Raw genomic sequence first — 23979 nt, forward strand, 5'->3', positions numbered from 1 at the left:
AAAGCTTAGCTGCATGTCGCCGCTGCCGTAGCGGCAGTGCAGGGTAATTAGAATTGCTGATCCCATTCATTTGAATGGCCCGACACAGTTGTAATTACACGGCACGAGACGATATGCAGGTAAAGTTTTGAAGAGGGTGCAGCTTTGGCAGTCATATAAAAAATATATATACATATATCTATGTTTATATATTTATGTTCATAGTAAAATGTATAAAAACATCTCAACATTCAAATAATATGCCAGTCATGTTTTTATAATACACTGCCTTTTGATCATGTGTTTGCTCTTTTTGCTAGTTTCGACATGCTGTAAGTTTTCAGTTCTGTTGAAGCTCTAGTTGTGAAATATATTATGTACTCACCAACGTCATAATCGTTATGTGTAACCACATAAAGATCATGTCCTCTGCCCGAGTCTTCCTCTATTTCTCGCAAGCTTCTAGAAGGATTTATAAGAACACCTGCTGATAAACCTTAATAGAAAACAAGGGAAAGAGTTTCTGTAATTAATAAATGGCTTATTACTCGTTATTACACTACAAAGGAGGGGTAAGAAAAAGCATTAGGCCTCGTTCACGTTTCCGTTTCTCACCGACGTGTGCTGCCCGCATTTTCTGCGGACAGCACACGTGCCCATTAATTTAAATGTACCTGTTCACATTTCAGCATCTTTTTACTGACCGTGGGTCAGTAAAAAAAAATCACAGGGACATGCATTACTTTGATCCTTGATGCGGAAATGTGAACGAGGCCTTACACATTAATCCTGGCTATATAATCACATTTCTGTAAAAAAAACAGCAACACATTGAGCTCCTAATCTTATATAATTTGATGAACTGGTAAACTTGTGTTCGGAAACATTTCCTCCCTCTTGTTGTAATGAGTGCGTTATAAACTAAAGCATATAATAAATATTATCAGCTATTCTAATAATAAACATTAACCCCTTTAAGGGGGTTGTCAGAGAATATTTAAAATTAAAATAATAATGTAAGTTGATCAGTGATGTCAATGATGAGAATATGAAAACATTATGGCTTTTTGGTCACTCGAAGTTCAACATGGTCACTGGAAGTTCAACATGGCACCTCATGGCAAAGAGCTCTCTGAGGATCGGAAAAAAATGAATTGTTGCTCTACATAAAGATGGCCTAGGCTATAAGAAGATTGCCAACACCCTGAAACTGAGCTGCAGCACGGTGGTCAAGACCATACAGCGGTTTAACAAGACAGGTTCCTCTCAGAACAGGCCTCGTCATGGTTGACCAAAGAAGCTGAGTGCACGTGCTCAGCGTCATATCCAGAGGTTGTCTGTTCAAAATAGAGGTATAAATGCCGCCAGCATTGCTGCAGAGGTTTAAGGGGTGGCGGGTCAGTCTGTCCGTGACCATACGCCGCACAATGCATTAAATGATCTGCATGGCTGACGTCCCAGAAGGAAGCCTCTTCTAAAGATGATGCACAAGAAAACCTGCATAAAGTTTGCCAAACACAAGCAGACTAAGGACATGGATTGGAACGGTGTCCTGTGGTTTGATGAGACCAAGATGAACTTATTTGGTTCAGATGGTGGCAAGCGTGAGTGACAGTAACCAGGTGAGTACAAAGACAAATGTGTCTTGCCTACAGTCAGGCATGGTGGTGGGAGTGTCATGGTTTGGGGCTGCATGGGTGCTGCCGGCTGTGGGGAACTGCAGTTCATTATGGGAACCACGAATGCCACATACTGTGACATACTGAAGCAGAGCATGATCCCCTCCCTCCAGAAACTGGGCCGCAGGGCAGTATTCCAACATGATAACGACCCCAAACACACCTCCAAGATGACCATTTGCTAAAGAAACTGAGGGTAAAGGTGCTGGACTGGCCAAGCATGTCTCCAAATCTAAACCTTATCGAGCATCTGTGGGGCATCCTCAAACGGAAGGTGGAGGAGCGCAAGGTCTCTTAGGCTACTTTCACACTAGCGTTCGTCGGTCCGCTCGTGAGCTCCGTTTGAAGGGGCTCACGAGCGGACCCGAACGCAGCCATCCAGCCCTGATGCAGTCTGAATGGAGCGGATCCGCTCAGACTGCATCAGTCTGGCGGCGTTCAGCCTCCGCTCCGCTCGCCTCCGCACGGACAGGCGGACAGCTGAACGCTGCTTGCAGCGTTCGGGTGTCCGCCTGGCCGTGCGGAGGCGTGCGGATCCGTGCGGATCCGTCCAGACTTACAATGTAAGTCAATGGGGACGGATCCGTTTGAAGATGCCACAATGTGGCTCAATCTTCAAGCGGATCCGTCCCCCATTGACTTTACATTGAAAGTCTGGACGGATCCGTCCGAGGCTATTTTCACACTTAGCTTTTTTTTTGCCATTTTAATGCAGACGGATCCGTTCTGAACGGAGCCTCCGTCTGCATTATTATGAGCGGATCCGTTCAGAACGGATCCGCCCGAACGCTAGTGTGAAAGTAGCCTAACATCTACCAGCTCCGTGATGTCGTCATGGAGGAGTGGAAGAGGATTCCACTGGCAATCTGTGAAGTTGTAGTGAACTCCATGCCCAAGAGAGTTCAGGCAGTGCTAGAAAATAATGGTGGCCACACAAAATATTGACACTTTGTGCAAAATTTGGCCTTTTAAACTTAGGGGTGTACTCAGCTTTGTCGCCAGTGTTTTACATATTAATGGCTGTGTGTTGAGTTATTTTTAGGGCACACCAAATTTACACTGTTGTCCCATGAAAAGATAAAATATTTACAAAATTGTTAGGGATGTGAGATACTGTAGGTGTACCTGGTTCTCTGGGAATAGTAACTATCAAGGAGAGGCTCCCAACCTGCGTCACCTGCTGAAATATTCATACTAAACTGCTCCTCGCCACTGCACAGTCATGCATGCTGGTCCCGTTCCTACATCTTCTGGTCCTCTGCTTATCTTCTTATTCTGGCTAGGGCTTGGACATAGCCATGTGTGCTGCTGTAGCCAAAGATTGGCTTCATCGGTGACATCTAATTTCTGCAGTAACCAAGTTCATGCCCCAGCCAGAAGAAAACAAGCTGTGGACCGGAAGATGGAGAAAGGGGAGCTTGTGTACAGGATTGGAGTGACGCGGAACAGGCAGGTATGAATCTTTCAGGAGGCAATGCAGGCTAGGGGCCTTCTCTATTCACAGAAAATACCTTTAAAGACAACCTGGCTTTCAGGATGCAGCATTTTTTTCACTTATTTTTTTCATCACTGCATTCTGAGAGTAAGAACATTTTCATTTTCCCATTGACATCATCAATCAACTTTTATTGTTATTATTATTATTTTTTGTGGAGGGGGGGGTAAGGAGGGATAATGAAAAAAAAAACAACTGTACAAGGAAAAAAATCCATGATGGGCAACATCGAGCTATTAGATTTTTGTAGCTTCTAATAGTAATCAGCAGAACTCCAGCACGTCTGCCTTGCAGTTCTGGGTTCAAATCCAACCAAGGGCAACATCTGCATGAAGTTTTATGTTCTGCTCATATTTGTGTGAGTTTCCTCTGGAAACTCCCTTTTCCTCCCACACTACAAAAACATACTGATAGGGTAATATGGCATTTCGATTGTGGGCACCAATGCAGACTAATGTGGGTACTTCTGTACAGTGCTGCAGAATATGTTGGCAATATATAAACTAATCTAATAAAAATTATTGTAAATGTAGATATTTTCTAATATAAAGAGAGCAGGAATATTATTATATTAATAAAGGACCAGTATTATATATATACAGGTTGTTAAATGCTTATACATCTACATTTGTTATTGCTTATAACACTATATAATGTCCTGTTTTTCTGAGTGTTTTCTTCTTCTATAGACGTTGTCCATGAATTCATAAATTAAAACTACTGAAATACTTACATTTGACTTTTTGTTAGACATATATTCTTAAATACTTTTCATTAGCTATAATGGCTTGTTTTGTCTAGGGAGCAATCATCAGGGGAAATAAAATGTATAGATTTAAAGAGGACCTTTTCATCTGTTTAGCCCTAGTCTAATTAGGGTCTTACCTTATAGGGTGGCCACCACTGATGTCATCGCACTTTTTTTTTCTCCGAAGACCGCTGTTGTCCCCCGTTTATTTCGGCGCCTTATATTCTAATTAGCCGATTTGGTTATACTAGGCGGGGACTGGAGCAGTTCTCTTCTCCCTGGCTGTGAACGCATCCAATCAGAGCGCACCGCTCATAGCCAGGGAGAATGAGCTCCTCCCTGGCTATAAGTGGTGCACTCTGATTGGATGCGTTCACAGCCAGGGAGAAGAGAACCGCTCCAGTTTCTGCCTAGTATAACCAAGTCGGCTAATTAGAATATAAGGCGCCAAAATCAACGGGGGCAACAGCGGATGAACTGGGGGGGGTCTTTTGAAAAGAAAAAAAAAAGTACGTTGACATCAGTGGGACCCTCCCCTATAAGGTAAGACCCTAATTAGACTAGGGCTAAACAGATGAAAGGTCCTTTATTGATATAATAATATTCCTGCCCCCTTTATATTAGAAAATACCTTCATTCAGGGAGCCATTATAACTAATGAAAGTTATTTGGGAATATATTTCTAATAAAGTAATATTTAAGTATTTTCAGTCATTGTATTTTATTAATTTCCAGATAACTACTTTAATGTAGATTTTTTTCATTCTTTTTGTAGGGTTTAAACAACTAGAAGAAATTTAATTAGTTTTGAGTGTTTTTACAACTTCACTCATAATAACTTGCATCCTCAGCAAATGAGCAGTAAATTGTTTCACGTCATCCAAAAGAAAGGTATAATTTAATCAGAAAGATATAAAAAACATAATATAATCTCCTCTATAAAATTACAAAACTGAATAAAACTGTTTACTAACTGCGTTGATATTTTCGCCCAAATGTAGATTCATTGAAGTTGATATCAGCTGGGAACGCTGCTGCTTGATCATGAGATTTCCCAAGAGGTGTTCTCCTGGCACTAGAATATAGAGATTCTTTCTTCTCCAGTAATTTTTGTTGGAACAAAGTTTTTAATGGCACATTTATTAGTGAACCAGCCTAAGTTATGAAAAAGCAGACAAAAATCATATGACAAACATACGTAAACAATGATGATAGAAACAATGCATACAAAATTCATGATGTAAGATTCAAATTGAATATTAAGACAATCCTTTTCTTGCATAAGGCAAAACATATAAGCAAAATGCATGAAATGTATGGTTCCATTATACTGCGCTAATTCAGATTTACAAACACCATCAAGCTACTTACACTTAATGAAGGGCGGGTGCTCACACCATGAATGATGTAGTTTTCCTTCTTAGGGTCATTGGCTTTGCCATAGAAAACAGTTCGCACACCTGGATTGGGGCGTCTTGAATTAAGAAACTTCTGCACAACAGGAGGAGTAGCAGGCTAAAAACAGATGAAACAGTATCTCTGTGTGATCTAGTAAAAACACGACAATGCTTAAAGGCCAATAACAACCAATCAATGCATCACCTATCACCTATCTAGATCAGGCATGCTCAACCTGTGGCCCTCCAGCTGTTGCAAAACTACAACTCCCAGTATTCCCAGACAGTCTACAGCTATCAGCCTGCAGCAGGGCATGGTGGGAGTTGTAGTTTTTCAACAGCTGGAGGGCCACAGGTTGAGCATCCCTGATCTAGATGACTTCTCAGTTCAATACTTATGGTACTGCCACTACAGTGTTCCGCTATATCCGCCAATCCAATAGAAGTTAATGGAGCGGTGGTCAGCGCTACTCCATTCACAAAGAAAACTTGTGGACTTCTGTTTTCAGGACTGTGGGGTATTAGCGGATGGACCCCAACAGATCATACATTTATTGCCTATTACCCATTGTCTTGTGGAACATGATAAATGGTGTAAATGGTAAAACCTCTTTAATGGGCTTAAAACGTAACTGTAAGGGTACTTTCACACTAGCGTTTTTCATTTATGGCATAGAGTTCCGTCCTAGGGGCTCTATACTGGAAAATAACTGATCTGGCATATCCCCATGCATTCTGAATGGAGAGTAAGGCTGCATTCACACGTCCGTGGTGTGTTACGGACCCGCAAATTGCGGGTCCGCAACACACCAGCCCGTCACCCCCATAGAAATGCCTATTCTTGTCCGCAAGCTGCGGACAAGAATAGGACATGCTCTATCTTTTTGCGGACCTAAAGATCAGGGCCGCGCACCGCAAATGCGGATGCGGACAGCACACTGTGTGCTGTCCGCATCTATTCCGTCCCCATAGAGAATGAATGGGTCCGCACCCGTTCTGCAAAATTGCGGAACAGATGCGGACCCATTCTGCGGACGTGTGAATGGAGCCTAATCCGTTCAGGATGCATCAGGATGTCTTCAGTTCAGTCATTTTGACTGATCAGGCAAAAGAGAAAATCGTAGTGCTACGGTTTTACATACGGCAAAAAGAAAGTGAAGACATGCCTGAATGCTGGATCCGGCATTTTTCCCCATAGGAATGTACTAGTGCCGGATCCGGCATTCAAAATACCGGAATGCCGGATCCGTCCTTCCGGTCTGCACATGCGCAGACCGGTAAAACTGTGAAAAAAAGATACAAGACGGATCCGTCTGTCCGCATGACAAGCGGAGAGACGGATCCGTTCTTGCAATGCATTTGTGAGACGGATCCGCATCCGGATGCGTCTCACAAATGCTTTCAGTCACATGCAGATCGGCGGATCCGGCGGGCAGTTCCGACGACGGAACTGCTTGCCGGATCACGCTGCTGCAAGTGTGAAACTAGCCTTATTTCACTTTCTTATATTGTGTACGGACAGAGATTTGAATTATTTTTGTAATATACCTTATTAGGGAAATGTGTGTATTTTTCATATAAGAACGTGGCCTGTAAAGTGTCTGCTTAGCAACATTCTTGAATTGCTAAGGAGAGCGCGTGTTCAGTGTGTACCGTACGTTGACAATGGCTATGTGTAACTCTCTCCTTACCCTAGCCTCTGACTCCCTACATGTGCCCTATGATATTTCTGACCTGTCCCTGCTTATCCAACTTGCAGCCAGCACGGATTGTTGGCAATTCTGCTTATTTCCATCATCCCTGCACTTTCCTTGGCAGCAAGTCAGATTGCTTGGGTAGAGAAAGAAGAGGCCGGCTGAGAAGCCTGTCTCTGTACGTTACACAAAGCTGTCTTATGCACACAGTAACCCTGGGTTCACACCTGAGCGTTCTGAAAGGAGCGCTCTGTATGCGCGATTGTACGGGCGTTTGCAATCGCGCATACAGAGACAAGCGAACGCCCATTGTCGCGCGTTCCCGAAAGTCTATGTACGGAAACGCGCGACAAAACGCCCCAAAGAAGCTCAAGAACTTGTTTATGCGTCAGGCGTTTTTCAGTGCGTTTGAACACACTGTAAAACGCGAAAATGTGAACTAGTCCCATAGGGAAGCATTGGTTTGCATCGGTTATGCGTTTTACAGCGCATTCGAACGCGCTGTAAAACGCGCAAGTGTGAACTTAGGGTAACACTCAGAGTGCTGGTAAAGATACACATATCTGAAAAGTTGCTTCATGTTTTTTATTTTATATTCTCTGCAGAAACCTGAACTACTACATGTCCATGAATGCAGTACAGGGCAGTATTAGGCTACTTTCACACCTGCGTTAGGTGCGGATCCGTCTGGTGTCTGCACAGACGGATCCGCTCCTATAATGCAAACGATGGTATCCGTTCAGAACGGATCCGTCTGCATTATATTTCAGAAAAAAATCTAAGTCTAATTGTTAGTCAGACGGATCCGTCCTGACTTTGCATTGAAAGTCAATGATTTTAATTAGGAGGGGGAAGGAGGGGGAAGGAGGGGGAAGGAGGGGGAGGCCCCACTGGCCACCAATGAGTTAACTACAGGGGAGGGAGGGGGGGCCGGCCGCACTGGCCACCAATGAGTTAACTACAGGGGAGGGAGGGGGGGGTCTGCCCCCTGCTGCCTGTCAGCACCTGCCAGGCAGCAGGGGGCAGTCATGCACACAGTTTGTAGTATATTCTAACTAGAAGCGTCCCCATCACCATGCTAACGCCTCTGTGTTAGAATATACTGTCGGATATGAGTTTTCACGATGCAACTCAAATCCGATGGTATATTCTAACATAGAGGCGTTCCCATGGTGGAGAGTGGGGACGCTTCAAGTTAAAATATACCATTGGATTGGAGAAAACTCCGATCCGATGGTATAAAAGGGACTCCTGAATTTACATTGAAAGTCAATGGGGAAGGATCCGTTTGCAATTGCACCATATTGTGTCAACGTCAAACGGATCCGTCCCCGTCCCATTGACTTGCATTGTAATTCAGGACGGATCCGTTTGGTTCCCCGCACGGCCAGGTGGACACCAAAACGACTTTTTTTTTCATGTCCGTGGATCCTTCAAAAATAAAGGAAGACCCACAGACGAAAAATAATTGGTCACGGATCACGGACCTACGGACCCCGTTTTTGCGGACCTTAAAAAAAAAACGGTTGTGTGCATGAGGCCTAAGGGAAAGAAAAACTTATAGAAGGTCTAGAACCACCAAGACTGTGCACAGGATTCAGACAGTAAGATGCAGCTTGTTTATGGCATTGAAGACTTTATTGCTGAGTAAAGAATTAATTGCCTGCGGCACCCATCACATTTTGAGACGATGTAACCATCCATATCTAGGATCTGCAGGTTGCAACTGGGAAATGCAGAAGGAGTTAACAAATTGTGAGACAGTGACTGGAAAAGTGGTAGAGAATTGTTATATTTCGCCTATGTTTCTTTCATTTACAATGTACTAGGCTACATGAAGTTGATTTCTCAACTATAAAAATCTGGGTGAGATCTCAGAAATCTAGGAAAGATGGGTTGCCTTAGCAAAACATTGTTTGCTGAGGACTTTGGTTAATGGTGTTGTCGGGCCTGGATTTTTATGGAATGATGAGCAGGTTGGTAGTGGGGCTCCTCATTCTCTTCCTGTCCAGAACAGGTTTCCTATAGAGCTCTCAGCCAGGTGATGGAGCTCCTTTCTGGGCTATAAAGGTCTGCACTATGAGCTTGTGTGGGTGGGGACTGGTTGAATAAGACTGTCATTCACCATTACCACTGAAGTCTGCTAAAATGACAAAAAGGGGACCAAGTTTACTTTGTGTTGTGTGGTGCGGCTGGTAGTAGGCCACCCGTATCTTGTGTTTAGTTAGTGCTCAGCCGAGCAGGAATTTATTTTGTGTTTTTGCCTGAATAAAAAGGCCTTATATTTTTGCTTGTGGATGAAAATAAAGAAAACAGGCAAATTCCTGTGTAAACTGAGCTGTTGTGTCACTGTCTCTGACTGCTGTGCCTACCATAAAATACACACGTAAACGAATGCTCCTGAGCAATCATCTGGCAGTCTAATACTGCCGCGAGTGTCCGATGAACGAAACAAGCACTAATTCAGCAGGCAATCCAAATCTTTTGACATGTAAAAAAAAAAAAAATAATAACATTTATAAGCGGCAGATTGTGGTGTCTAATCACGATCTGCTGCCGGCAAATAATGATTCAGTACAGGGAAGAGTTATGGTATAACGATCGCTCCTCCCAGGGGCGGACTGGGAACTTAAAGTGGCCCTGGAAAAAATACTAAAAGTGGACCACGTTTTGTAGCCAGGTCCAAGATGATGGAAGGCAGGGCCAGTGATTCCACATTGTGGCTCATTATACCACCCCAAAAGAACCAAATACCACAGTCCATCACAAAATACTGCCAGTGAATTGCAAAAAGATCCGCAGCACTCGCCAATGTAGTGAATCAAGTGGTGATTTATTCACGAAACAGTCTGGTAAAGCGACGTTTCGACCTTCATCGGTCTTTCTCAAGCAATAGGTATTGCTTGAGAAAGACTGATGAAGGCCGAAACGTTGAAAAATCTGCATAAAAAATGAAATTTTGAAATTTCACCTCCATTATCCTTTAATTCTTGTAGAACACCTAAAGGGTTAACAAAGTTTGTAACATCAGTTTTGAATAATTTGAGGAGTGTAGTTTCTAAAATAGGGTCATTTATGGGTGGTTTCCATTATGCAAGCCCCTCAAAATCACTTTATATCTGAATTGGTGCTTAAAAAATGGTTTTGGAAATTTAAAAAATTGCTTCTAAGCTTCTAAGCTTTCTAAGGTCCTAAAAAAAAAAAATTACATTTACTAACATAAAGCAGACATATGGGGAATGATGACTAATAACTATATCTGTCTTAAAAGTAGAGAAATTCAAATTTAGAAAATTGTGCATTTTTCCAAATTTTTGGTAAATTTGGGATTTTTTTTTATAAATAAAAGGTAAAATATATTGACTCAAATTTACCACTGTTGTGAAGTACAATGTGTCACGAGAAAACAGACTCAGAATGGCCTGGATAAGTAAACGTGTTCCAAAGTTATTACTACATAAAGTGACATAAGTCAGATTTGCAAAAATTAAAACTGGCCCGGGGTAAAAAGGGTTAAATAATAAAAAAAAATATGATTTTTTTCTTACCCTACGGTAAACTTCAGCTAAACAGCTTTCTGCTCTCTCTCCTGTGGGGAATAGTTTTCCAGCCTGCAACAGCAAGATCAAAGGTTGAATGTTTTCTGTAGGTGTGAAAGGGTTACATTTGTATTAGTTCCTGTATTAAAGGGGTTACCCAGACCCCTTTCATCCAGACCCCTTCACGTCACCGGACCTGCAGATGAAACTATACTTACCTGCTCCCCAGCAATGGGTTTTGACTCCTTCGGTCCTTCAGTGGTCCCACTCATCCAGTTTAAATGGGGTTACATGTGCATCTGGAGCCAATGACTGGCCACAGCAGTGATAAGAACCCTATGCGTTACATCACTGGGTCACATGTCATGGAGCAGGTAAGCATGCTTCCCTCCACAGCCCTGGCGACAAGGGAACTGTCTGGCTGAAAGGCCACCCTCAGGTGGACAACCCCTTCAAACCTAAGATAGGCCATCAATATTGAATCGGTAAGGATGCATATCCTTGCAGACCAGCTGTTTGAAGAGTCTGTGGTGCTGCAGCTTCTTCTCTTTTTGTAGTGGCTGTGCTTCGTATTGTAGCTTTTTTTAATTCACTTAAACTATACAAAGTATAGTCACTACGAATACTATGATGACTGCAGCCCAAACCAGTGTAAAATCCAACGTCAGCAATGAAGACCCTGCAAAACAGCTGGTCTGCAGCGGTGCCCACTGATGTAAAACTGATTGCCTTTCCTAAAGTCATACCCTGCTCTTAAAGAGTTATTCCCATCAATAGCATATTCCATCACTTTCTGATTGGTGGGGGTCTGACTGCTCAGAACCCAGTGATCCTTGCACTGCTTTATTACTGTGCTCCCTGGGGAAGCAGCACCAAAGCAACGTACTTTACTCGTTGTGCTACTGAACAGACTTGGTTTTGGGGTCAATCATAAGGGTGTTGTCTCAGCAGGCCCCTGGCCTTTACCCCTAACCCTTGTACAGGGATCTGGACTCTATTGCAGGGAGCTACCGGGCTGCTACCTATTGAAGGACAAGTAAGGTCAGGGAAGGCAGGCGTTCTTACAATCCAGTAACAGACCAAAGGTCAGGCAGACAGCACAGGTTCAAATCCAGGAATCAGGCAAAAGTCAGGTCAGGCAGCAGAGGGTCAAATTTGGCAGTCAGACAGGAGTTGAGAACGAGTAGTAAGTGTAACAGTGGCCCTTTAAGAGCCAGATAGGGAGCGCTTGCACTTCCCCTATGGGCAGTGAGAGGCACTGCTGGAATTAAGTAGGCCTCAGTCTGTATGGATCGGACGGAGCACTAGATGGCACAGGCCGCAAGAAACAATGAGCAGGAGGGTGGGTAAATGTTCCTAAGGCTATTGTGCGCCCGGACAGGGAACCATGATCCTCTGTCTGCTATGTATGGGAGACATCACAGCAGCTACTCTTAACCTTAGGGACAACTGACAATTAAAGATGAAGCATGTAGAGAGAAAAATACAGGATATAAGTCATAAAATGGCCAGATATCCCGCGATTCCTCATGTACACACACAAGGCAGCAATTCAGAAAAGTTATCTAAAATTACATTTACTCTGTAAAACAAAAAATATATTGGGACTGAATTCTTGAACAAAATAAGCAGATCTAACAAATCAGTCCAGCGTATAAATTACTTTTCATTTTATAATATTACAATGTTTTGGGGGAAATAGGGTAAAGTTGCATAAAGCTTCAGCTACTAGAACAAAATGTCAGAAAAGCATAGACCTAATGTTTCAAAACGGATGAATGTAACACAAATACCATAACCAGTAAAGCATGCCTTTCATTTTCTCGGTTTCCTCTGCGGGTGTATACTTTCCAATGGTTTGGTATGAAAGGTCTTGCAGAATGCCCAGTATTGTACGCCTCAGGCGCCTACAACTCAAAATAGTAACAGTCTATAAAGGATTCATCAATTAAAGTGTAACTGAGAAAGTGACCGCTGATGGGTGACATTTATCAACCTTATCTCCTTTGCACAGTCTGCAGCGGGGACTACGAGTCATTTGCGCCTTTTGCGAGTCTTGCTTTGTCCCCATCGTCAATGTCTTGTTGCTTCAGTTTCATTAAAAGCAAACAAAACGATGTATAGTGTGTACAGGCCTAAAGTGGAACTATTTCATTGTTACTTTTGTTTTGCTGTTGTGTAGGGACAGGAATAGGGAACATTTTTCCAACATACTTTATTTGGGGAAAACCTTTATTTATAGTAGAAAACTAGGTCTGAGATGTCCTTTAGCAGCCGTCCGTCCCAGTGCTGTAGGGAGACGGCTGGGAGCTGGCGGGCGTCTGCCCTCGGGGCTCCCTCATATAGTGGGACTAATAAAGTAATAACTAGTGTAAATATATATTAATATATAAATAAATGTATATTGTAGCCACCGCTGTCAGCTCTCCTCCTGTATGCCCAGTGCGCTGTGTGATTAACCAGCTCCCAGGAGCGATGCCTATGTGAGCGCTCACTACAAGCAATGCAGCAAGGCGGAGCTCTTCTACTGTACATAGGGACATAGCGACAGTAATATACTATAACTGCCCCTACGTACTGTTATAGCTTCCCCCTACCCCCCTGCACTCCCTAGTACAGCACTGTGTACCCTATAACTGTCCCTACACATTAGCAAAAAAATATATATATATATATATATGACAGTTACACTTTAAATGAGTTTTCTGGGAAGTTTAAAAAAAGGGGGGGCAAAAGTTGTTAAAAATAGCAAATTATGGGAACTCAGCTACTGGTCCCCCACCACTGCTTCTCTCTCTACTGCTCTGCACTTCCTGTCACTACTCAGCCAATCACTGATGTTAGCAGTGCCCCGCCTCAACCAGTGATTGGCTGAGCAGGCCTTTCCTAGCGTTTCCAGCTGTGTGGAGCCAGGACAGGAAGTGCAGAGCAGCGGGGACCGGAGGACTGGTGGAGGTGTCTCCCTCCAGTCTTTGTTTACCAGGGTGCAGCAGTGACATTCCTGTATATACATGTGACTGCTGCAGCCAGTCACCGGCCTCTGAGGTATATGACATGAGACCGCTAAAGACAGAATTTGGTAGCAGTCATGTTTCTATATGGGCATGTCACTGCTGCGTCCAGGCAAACAAAGACTGCGGGAGGCAGAGGAGTGGCGATGCTGGAAACAGTGTGGGTCCTACAGGTGAATATGGGTTAATCATTAAGCCATATATCAGTTCAATCCACCTAAAGAGTCAGAATACTAACCCGATGTTATTTACCTGCTCTGGATCCAGTGCTGTGCGCTGCCTCGCTCCCTTCCTCTGACCTGCTGAGTCTCTCCTCCTGCCATATCCAGGTGGGTTTTTCAAACTCGGCCATTGCATCCCGCTATTTCCATCAGTCCACCAGCTGAGCACTGCTACATCCACCCTCCAATTCAGCTCTGCTACACTGGTCCTCCAGCTCAACTCGGCTACAGCAGCAATCCAGCTCTTTCCATACCAGTCATCTGCCTCTGCTACATCCATGGGTTCAGCTCTGCTACATTCACGTCTACAATTAGTTTACTCCAGCACTACGTACAGCTCTGCTCTAGTGTTTAACTTCCCAAAGCTGCTACGCCACTGCTGCCTATCTGTGCCACTGCTTTACCAGAGAAGTGGCTTAGCGGATCCACCTGTCCAGGTGAGACTGTAACCATTAAGAGGAATACAGGCAGCAACCTCTACCTCAGACCCCGACATGTGTTTTGCCCTTAAAGGGGTTGTCTGCTTTATTCATAGTGATAACCTATCCTCAGCATAGGTCATCACTATCAGATCGGCAGGGGTCCGACTCCCAGCACCCCTGCCCATCAGTTGTTTGAAGAGTAGGCAGCGTTCATACGAGTGCTCCGTTCACCTGCTCACCGAAGCAATTGCAGTAGTGAGCAGTGTAATTACAAGTATGGCGTCCGCATTCACTTCTATGGGATGGCTCTGTAGTATTCACTTGAAGAGACAGAGCCATCCCATAGAAGTGCCATACTTGTAATTACACCTGCCAAAGCAACCAATCAGATTCCACCCTTCACTTTTCAGAGCTCCTTTAGGGTCCATTCAGACATCCGTAGTGTTTTGCGATCCGCAAATTGAGGACCGCAAAACACTGACACCGCACATGGCCGGCACTATATAGAGGATTCCTATTCTTGTCCGCAGCTGCCGACAAGAATAGGACATGATTATTTTTTTGCAGGAGCCACGGACCGGAAAAGATGTCTGCATCTTTTTTGGCCCCATTGAAAATGAATAGGTCCGCACCTGTTCCGCATAATTGCAGAACGGATCCGGACCATTCATACGGACATGTGAATGGAACCTTAGAAAATGAAAAGTGGAAACGGCAAATAAGTCACTTTTCCTTTACACTAGTTTTGATAAATCTCCCCCCAAAGATGTGTATAATATCAGGCAATTGTTCCCCATGACAACACTAGAAGTCAGGCAATGACAGAAGTATTGGTAGAAAGAAGTATATTGGATAACTAGAAGATCGATGGGTGTCCTGGCACTGGGACCCCCACCAATCATGAGAACTGGGACCCCGTACCACTTGGAGCCCCCTAAAGGAACAGAGCGGCAGGTTGGGCATGCAAACTGGCGCTTTATTCATTTCTGTGGGAGTTCCGGAAATAGCAGAGTGTTGTACTTGTCTATCTCCAGAAATCCCGTTGAGATGAATGGAGCGTCGGTGAGCATGCTTGACCTGTCGCTTTGGTCGTTTCAGGGGGCTCCAAGGAGTAAAGTTGCCCCAGTTTTAATACTCAGTGGGGCTCCCAGCAGTAGGACCCCCACTGATCTCATAGTTATCCCCTATCCACAGGACTTCTAGTTAAAAGAATATTCTGGTTGCTAGAAGTTAGAATTGGATCTTTGCATGATCCTCACTGGGTATCAATTTCCTCAGAAACCTGACCAATAACAGATCAGGTGAGAGAGCTAGCCTGGACAACCCATTTAAACAGGAGTTTATGGGGTCATTCAGTAGGTACTGTACAATAGTACAGATTTTATAAAAAAAAAATTTATTTAAGTGACCCGAAAGTCAGGAGTTGAGAAATTATACGTAAGTCAGTATCCACAAAGGGGGATTTACTTTCCTCAGATCTTGCTCCTTGGCTGCTTTTTAGCACAGGGCCATCACAGCTACCGGAAAGGTAATCTATGACTGCGGTAGCCTGAGGCACACTCCCAAACCCACAAAGTACTACTTTCTAGTTTAAATGAGAAGTGTTATTTTTGGAGAAAGGACAATTCAGCATTCCAGGATAAAAACCTCATCCCATCTATGAAACAAGGTGGTGGTAGCATCGTGGTTTGGCCTGTTTTGCTGTATTTGAGCCAGGGCAGCTTGCCATCATTGATGGAACAATGAATTCTGAATTACACCAGCAAATTCTAAAGAAAAATGTCATCTGTCTGTGAGATGAATCTCAAGAGAACTTCGGTCATGCATCAAGACAACGACCCTAGGTACATATGTACATCTACCAAAGAATGATTAAAGAATAAGGAAGGTAACTTTTGGAATGGCCAAGTCATAGTCCTGACCTTAGTCCAGTAGAAACAATGTGGAAGGACCTGGAGTGAGTAGTTCATGGGAGGAAACCACCAACATAACCAAGTTGAAGCTGTTTTGTATGGAGGAATGGGCTAAAATTCCTCCAAGCCGATGTGTAGAACTAATCAACCGGGAACATTTAGTTGCAGGTATTACTGCACAATAGGGTCACACCACATATATGAAAGCAAAGGTTCACATACTTCCATAAATGAAGGACCAAGTCTCATATTTTTGACTCATTTGTTTGATTTGGTTATCTTTATTTGTGTAAAAATCTGATATAGTTTTAGGTAAAACTTATGCAAAAAATATGGAAAATACTGAAGGGCTCTCACACTTTCAAGTATCACTGTACATGTTAAAGGGGTTGTCAAGCTTAGGAGCTGACAACTCCAATGGACATTTGTCGGTGGCAAGTTGAAAAGTAAAACACTCACCGGTCCACAGGCCACCATTCCTGACTGTTTCCAGTAACCACCTGTCACGGCTGAGGATGGGGGAAACCCTCAGCCGTGAGATGCCAGGTGTTGTAGCGGCTACTCGGCCATGAGAACAGGATAGGGAGCAGGTCACCTCCTACAGCATCCCTACCCTGACCCTAACTCCTAACCTGCATGGGCCGACCTTGATGGTAGGAGGGCCCATGCGCAGGAACCTCGGAGCCCTATCTTACCCTCCGCAGATCCCTGCGCTAGGAGCTGGGTAAGACGACCTACTCCTCCTTGGCACGGAGGAGCAGGAGTCTCAATGGCCAAGCTGTTGGGAAAAGGGGGACAGAAACAGCAATACGGAAATGGCAGGCGAACAACAAGTTCACCAACCTGCCACAGCCTTGCTGACTGGATCCCTACACAAACAGGGATCCAGAACCGTATGCTGCACAGAAACATATAAAGGTCCCAACAGAAACAACTTGCTACAACACACACAGAAAGACATAGGCATACAACTATACATATTGACCATAACATAGACCTATGACCACAGTGGTGGCTCTCACAGGCAGAATGGGAAACACAGGAGGCTGCTCCAGCTAGCAGGGCTGCAGCAACCTACTGAGCCCTGGCAACGCCCCAGACTATATAGGCCAAGAAGCCACACCCACAGTCGGACACACCCAGTGACATCACACACACACACTGGGAAGGGAGTTAACCCTACAAACACCACAGAAGGGAAACTCACATAAAAGGGAAAGTGTCCAACAGAACACACTGTGGCTGTTAACGCTGGCAACGGCATGGGTAGCAGCCGTCCAGGGAGTCAGCCCGAGGGCCGGGACAGTGCCACCACATGTACACAACAACCAAACGTTGCCACGGGCAACCACAGTGCGGGGAATGATGTCCGTGCGCACACAAACATAAAACACAGTGCACACCAGACATACAAACCAAGTGCATCCACACACGCACACAACTCCCCGGGAACCGCACACAAAGCTGTTGTCCGCGGCAACCGCACTGAGGCCAACTACATTATGCCTCAGCTGCGGTTGACACAACAACCACAACCGCGGGCAACTGTATGCGGCTCCCAAGGAGTCACGACCATAACCGTGGCCGTGACACCACCACACCAGAAGCGGTCCCCGTGACCGCTGCCAATCACTGGCCTCAGCAGTCACATGTGGTTGACCAGTGAGTCACTGTTACTGATAGGTTAGCGACATACCATTCAAGCACATGTCTGCTGAAGCCAGTTTCTGGCTGCAGCTGTCATGGGACCAAGCAACGTCTGGACCAGCAGGGACTGAAAGCTAATGGGAAAAGGGCAGTGGAACGGAAACGGTGGGGCTGTGGGCAGCTGAACACCTTACTATTATGAAGTAGATGACTCAAATAAAAGATGTACCGCACTCACTGGCTGCTAGTGCTGCATTGATGTGTCACTTCAGTTTACGAACATCACACCTGTTTTTGTTTTTTTGTTTTTTTTAAAGGCACTGACCCAAAGAATGCACGAAAAGTGACCAAAACTCCTCACAAAAAAGCAGTGTTTGTAACATGTCCTGTGCGGGAATCTTAGCGCGATTCCCCATTATGGACACTGTTCGTTTCTCAGGAGTGCACAGCATTAGGCCCCATGCACAGTAAGATCATGCAGAGACACACAGCATTATAAATCAGTATAAGGCCCCATGCACACGGCCGTTGTTCACGGCCGTGTGCGGGCCGTGGAACCGCGGCCTGGATCCCTTCCTGTGAGCTGGAGCGCACGGCGTCACTGGTTGCTATGACGCCGTGCGCCCCCTGCTGCCGACACAGTACAGTAATACACTGGTATAGATCATACCAGTGTAGTACTGTATTGCGGCGGCAGCAGGGAGCGCACGGCGTCATAGCAACCAGTGACGCCGTGCGCTCCAGCTCACAGGAAGGGATCCAGGCCGCGGTTCCACGGCCCGCACACGGCCGTGAACAACGGCCGTGTGCATGGGGCCTTATACTGATTTATAATGCTGTGTGTCTCTGCATGATCTTACTGCTACTGAATTATACTGAAATTTTGCAGTCACTTTGATTTTGTAGCAATAAGATTATGAAGAGACACATAGCATTATAAATCAGCATAATGCCGTGCACTCCTCAGAAACGAGCAGTGTCCATAAATGATTTTGTACTAAATGTTTCTGCCAAGAACCTCACATTTATATAATGAGAAGGGATAAGCGAATCGACTTTGGATGAAACATCCGAAGTCGATTCACATAAAACTTCGTTAGAATACTGTACTGAGTGTGCGCTCCGTACAGTATTAGAATGTATTGGCTCCGATGAGCAGAAGTTATTACTTTGCGAGACTTCGGGTAATAGCTTCAAAAATTAATTTCTACTGTTAAAAAACTTTTACCGAACTCTGAACTCTGTTCCAAGTGGTACCTTGGTCAACTGAGCCAATACATTCTAATACTGTACGGAGCGCTCAAAGTCGATTTGCTCATCCCTAATAGTGAGAATAGCATTAGTACTAGTGCACTCTCTATTGTGACTATGGCACTATTTAATATATATATATATATTTATTTTTATTTTTTGTTTCGTTTGTGCTGTTGCCTTGTGTTTTTTGCTTCTGCGCTTTCAGCCATGGCGACTTGCACCTGTACATTGGGATGTGCTGATTGGCCCCCTTTTTTTCTTTGCATTTATTAAATACGGATTTGCCCCAAATATCAATGCTTGCATTGCAAAAGGTCAAATCTGCAGTGAAATGTTACACGTTATCCGCATGGATTTTTTTTTGCAATTTTTGATGAGATATTTGCTGCCACTGTAACCCTCCGCAAATTTGGGTGGAAAAGTGGCAGCATAACAGTGCCATGTGAACACAGCCTAATGCCATGGGTGAAACCACCCTCAATGAAACACACTCCTTGCAGCTCTGAAGCCCCGGGCACTTTTTCTTAAACATCTGAAAAGTTTGTCCCAAACACCATAACGCTGGGTTCAGACCTGAGCGTTCTGAAAGGAGCGCTCTGTATGTGCGATTGTACCGGCGTTTGCAATCGCGCATACAGAGACAAGCGAACGCCCATTGTCATGCGTTCGCGAAAGTCTATGTACGGGAACACGCGACAAGACGCCCCAAAGAAGCTCATGTACTTCTTGGGGCGTCTTACAGCGCGATCGTATGCGCTGTGAAACGCCCAGATGAGAACCATGCCGATAGGGAAGCATTGGTTTCTCCTTGTTGAGCGTTTTACAGCGCGTAGGAACGCGCTGTAAAACGCTCAGGTGTGAACCCAGCCTAACAGTGTGTTGAAAAGTGGCACCTCACGACGCTTTTGTGGCATTTTTTTTTCCTAAGGGTGCCACCACACAATCAGGTTTCTGCATGCAGTTTTGAAAGGAGTGAATCATAAAAGGGGAGAAAGTATAAGGCTACTTTCACACTCGCGTTTGGTGAGGATCCGTCATGGATCTGCACTAACGCATCCGTTCAGATAATACAACCGCATGCATCTGTTCAGAACGGATCCGTTATGTATTATCTTTAACATTGCCAAAACGGATCCGTCTTGACCACCATTGAAAGTCAATGGGGGATGGATCCGTTTTCTATTGTGCCATATTGTGTCAGTGAAAACGGTTCCATCCCCATTGACTTACAATTGTGGTCAAGACGGATCAGTTTGCCTCCGCATCGTGAGACAGACACCAAAACGTCCGCATCCAAAGCGGAATGGAGACAAAACGGAGGCAAACTGATGCATTCTGAGTGGATCCTTATCCGTTCAGAATGCATTAGGGAAAAACTGATCCGTTTTGGACCGCTTGTGAGAGCCCTGAAACGGATCTCACAAACGGAAAGCCAAAACGCCAGTGTGAAAGGAGCCTAAGGGCTCATGCACACAGCCGTAGTTTGGGTTCACATCCAATTATCTCAACGGAGCCGCAAAAAAATTTAAAATGTCAGTTTTGCCGACAAGGTTAGGACATGTCTACAGGTTAAAAAAAATAGCGGCATGCACTCCGCCGGTATCCATGTTTTGCAGATCTGCGACTTTCGGACCGCAAAACACACCCTAAGGCCTCATGCACACGACCGTTGTGTGCATCCGTGGCCGTTGTGCCGTTTTCCGTTTTTTTTCACGGACCCATTGACTTTCAATGGGTCCGTGGAAAAATCGGAAAATGCACCGTTTGGCAGCCGCATCCGTGAGCCGTGTTTCCTGGCCGTGAAAAAAATATGACCTGTCCTATTTTTTTCACGGCCAACGGTTCACGGGCCCATTCAAGTCAATGGGTCCGTGAAAGAACACGGATGCACACAAGATTGGCATCCGTGTCCGTGATCCGTGGCCGTAGGTTAGTTTCATACAGACGGATCCGAAGATCCGTCTGCATAAAAGCTTTTTCAGAGCTGAGTTTTCACTTCGTGAAAACTCAGATCCGACAGTATATTCTAACACAGAGGCGTTCCCATGGTGATGGGACGCTTCTAGTTAGAATACACTACAAACAGTGTACAAGACTGCCCCCTGCTGCCTGGCAGCACCCGATCTCTTACAGGGGGATATGATAGTACAATTAACCCCATCATATCCCCCTGTAAGAGATCAGGGCTGCCAGGCAGCAGGGGGCAGACCCCCCCCTCCCCAGTTTGAATATCATTGTGCGGCCCCCCCCCTCCCCCTCCCCTGTTGTTAACTCGTTGGTGGCCAGTGTGCGCACCCCCCTCCCTCCCTCTATTGTTTTAATACATTGGGGCCAGTGTGCGCGCGCCCCCCAACCCCCCCTCCCTCCCTCTATTGTTTTAATACATTGGGGCCAGTGTGCGCACCCCCCCCCCCCTCCCTCCCTCTATTGTTTTAATACATTGGGGCCAGTGTGCGCACCCCCCCAACCCCCCCCCCCCCCCCTCCCTCCCTCTATTGTAATCATCATCGGTGGCAGCGGAGTAGAAGATTTTCATACTTACCTGGCTGCTGGCTGCTGCGATGTCTGCGTCCGGCCGGGAGCTCCTCCTACTGGTAAGTGACAGGTCTGTGCGGCGCATTGCTGTCACTTACCAGTAGGAGGAGCTCCCGGCCGGACGCAGACATCGCAGCAGCCAGCAGCCAGGTAAGTAGGAAAATCTTCTACTCCGCTGCCACCAATGATGATTACAATGGGGGGAGGGAGGGGGGGGTGCGCACACTGGCCCCAATGTATTAAAACAATAGAGGGAGGGAGGGGGGGTTGGGGGGGCGCGCGCACACTGGCCCCAATGTATTAAAACAATAGAGGGAGGGAGGGGGGGTTGGGGGGCGCGCGCACACTGGCCCCAATGTATTAAAACAATAGAGGGAGGGAGGGAGGGAGGGAGGGGGGTGCGCACACTGGCCACCAACGAGTTAACAACAGGGGAGGGGGGGCCCACTGGCCACCAATGAGTTAAAAACAGGGGGGGGGGGGTCTGCCCCCTGCTGCCTGGCAGCACCTGCCAGGCAGCAGGGGGCAGTCATGTACACAGTTTTTTTGTATATTCTAACCTGAAGCGTCTCCATCACCATGGGAACGCCTCTGTGTTAGAATATACTGTCGGAAATGAGTTTCACGATGTAGCTCATATCCGACAGTATATTCTAACATAGAGGCGTTCCCATGGTGATGGGGACGCTACAAGTTAAAATATACCATCGGATTGGAGAAAACTCCAATCCGATGGTATAACAGAACTCCAGACTTTACATTGAAAGTCAATGGGGACGGATCCGTTTGAAATGGCACCATATTGTGTCAACGTCAAACGGATCCGTCCCCATTGACTTGCATTGTAATTCAGGACGGATCCGTTTGGCTCCGCACGGCCCGGCGGACACCAAAATGACTTTTTTTCATGTCCGTGGATCCTCTAAAAATCCAGGAAGACCCACGGACGGAAAAACGGTCACGGATCACGGACCCACGGACCCCGTTTTTGCGGGCCGTGAAAAAAAACTGTCGTGTGCATGAGGCCTAAGGCTGGGTTCACACCTGAGCGTTTTACAGCGCGTTCCTACGCGCTGTAAAACGCTCAACAAGGAGAAACCAATGATTCCCTATGGGAATGGTTCACACTTGGGCGTTTTACAGCGCGTACGATCGCGCTGTAAAACGCCCGACGCTCCAAAAAGTACATGAGCGACTTTTGGGGCGTTTGTGGCCATAGGACACTGTAGTGAATCACACAAACGCGCGTCAAAGTTTACTATTACAAAAACGCGCATAAAAATGCGCGTCAAAAACGCGCGTAAAACGCGCGTTTGCGCAACGCTCAAGTGTGAACCCAGCCTAAAGGACACATACGAATTGCCCTTTTCTTTAAAATTTACTCCTGCTTTTGGCTCCCAAAACTGAATGCAGAAACCTGACCGTGTGACATTAGTAAGTACAAGCCCAAAAAATAAATAAACACAATCTAAGGGTCTGTACCCACACGAATTTGGCGGTGGTGTTTCATTAACCCCTTAAGGACCGAGGACGTACCGGTACGCCCTATTTCCCGAGTCCTTAAGGACCGAGGACGTACCGGTACGTCCTGACTTAAAATCTGAATTCCGGCGCCGCGGGGGTTAATCGAAACGGGATTTCGGCTGAAATCATTCAGCCGGCATCCCGTAACAACGCAGGGGGGGGTCATTGGACCCCCCCGTATCGGCGATCGCAGAAAACCGCAGGTCAATTCAGACCTGCGGTTTTCTGCGTTTCCGGTCCATTCGGGTGTCCTGTGACCCGATGAACCGGAAAAAGACTGCGATCGGTGGCGTAATTTTACACCACCAATCGCAGTCCGAGGATTTGCAGAGGCGGAGCTGGCCCTGGTGCTGAACGCCGCTGTCCAGGGTGCTGATTGGTGCAGGGGAGAGAGGCGCGAGATTCAAACTTCCTGCGCTCCTCTCTCCCCTCCTCTTCCTGTCCAGCACCCTGACCGTGCAGCATCGTCCAGCACCAGCTCCTGTGTCCCCCTAAATCGGCATCCATCACCCTCCTTCACCCATCGCCACCCAGGTAGGTTAGGGTCAGTGAGGGAGAGGCACCTTTAGGCAGGGATAGAAGGGAAAAGTTAGAAAAAAAAAAAAAAAAAGCACATTTATTCCAAACTTTTTTTTTTCAACTTTCAGACCCCAGACCCCCCCTGCCACTTGCCCCCCCCCGCATCCCCCCCACCACCAGCCCCCCCCGCATCCCCCCCACCACCAGCCCCCCCCCCCCCACCCACCAACCCCCTCCCCCCACCACCAGACCCTTCACTTTTTTTTTTTTTCTGCGTGCGCTGACTGGCCGGCACTTTTTAGCGTCCGTCCACTGTTAGCGCATCGCCCGCCCCACCACCCCACCGACCGCTGATCAGCGTTGAACCGCAGATCAGCAAGTTTGAACTTTTTTTTTTTTTTT

General features: G+C 45.9%; 1 protein-coding gene across 1 annotated transcript in view; it reads right to left on the minus strand.

Annotated features, from left to right (window-relative positions):
* EFHB (EF-hand domain family member B) overlaps positions 1–23979 on the minus strand; it is a 70265-nt gene that overhangs the window by 40209 nt on the left and 6077 nt on the right. Inside the window, exons 2-5 of the mRNA XM_044295255.1 lie at positions 10541–10603; positions 5273–5416; positions 4876–5056; positions 365–475 (exon numbers count right to left, since the gene is read on the minus strand). Of these exons, the coding sequence (XP_044151190.1) occupies positions 365–475; positions 4876–5056; positions 5273–5416; positions 10541–10603 (499 nt within the window). The remainder of the gene's footprint in view (positions 1–364; positions 476–4875; positions 5057–5272; positions 5417–10540; positions 10604–23979) is intronic.

This window comes from Bufo gargarizans, chromosome 5, assembly GCF_014858855.1.
Source record: "Bufo gargarizans isolate SCDJY-AF-19 chromosome 5, ASM1485885v1, whole genome shotgun sequence".
NCBI classification, from domain to species: domain Eukaryota; kingdom Metazoa; phylum Chordata; class Amphibia; order Anura; family Bufonidae; genus Bufo; species Bufo gargarizans.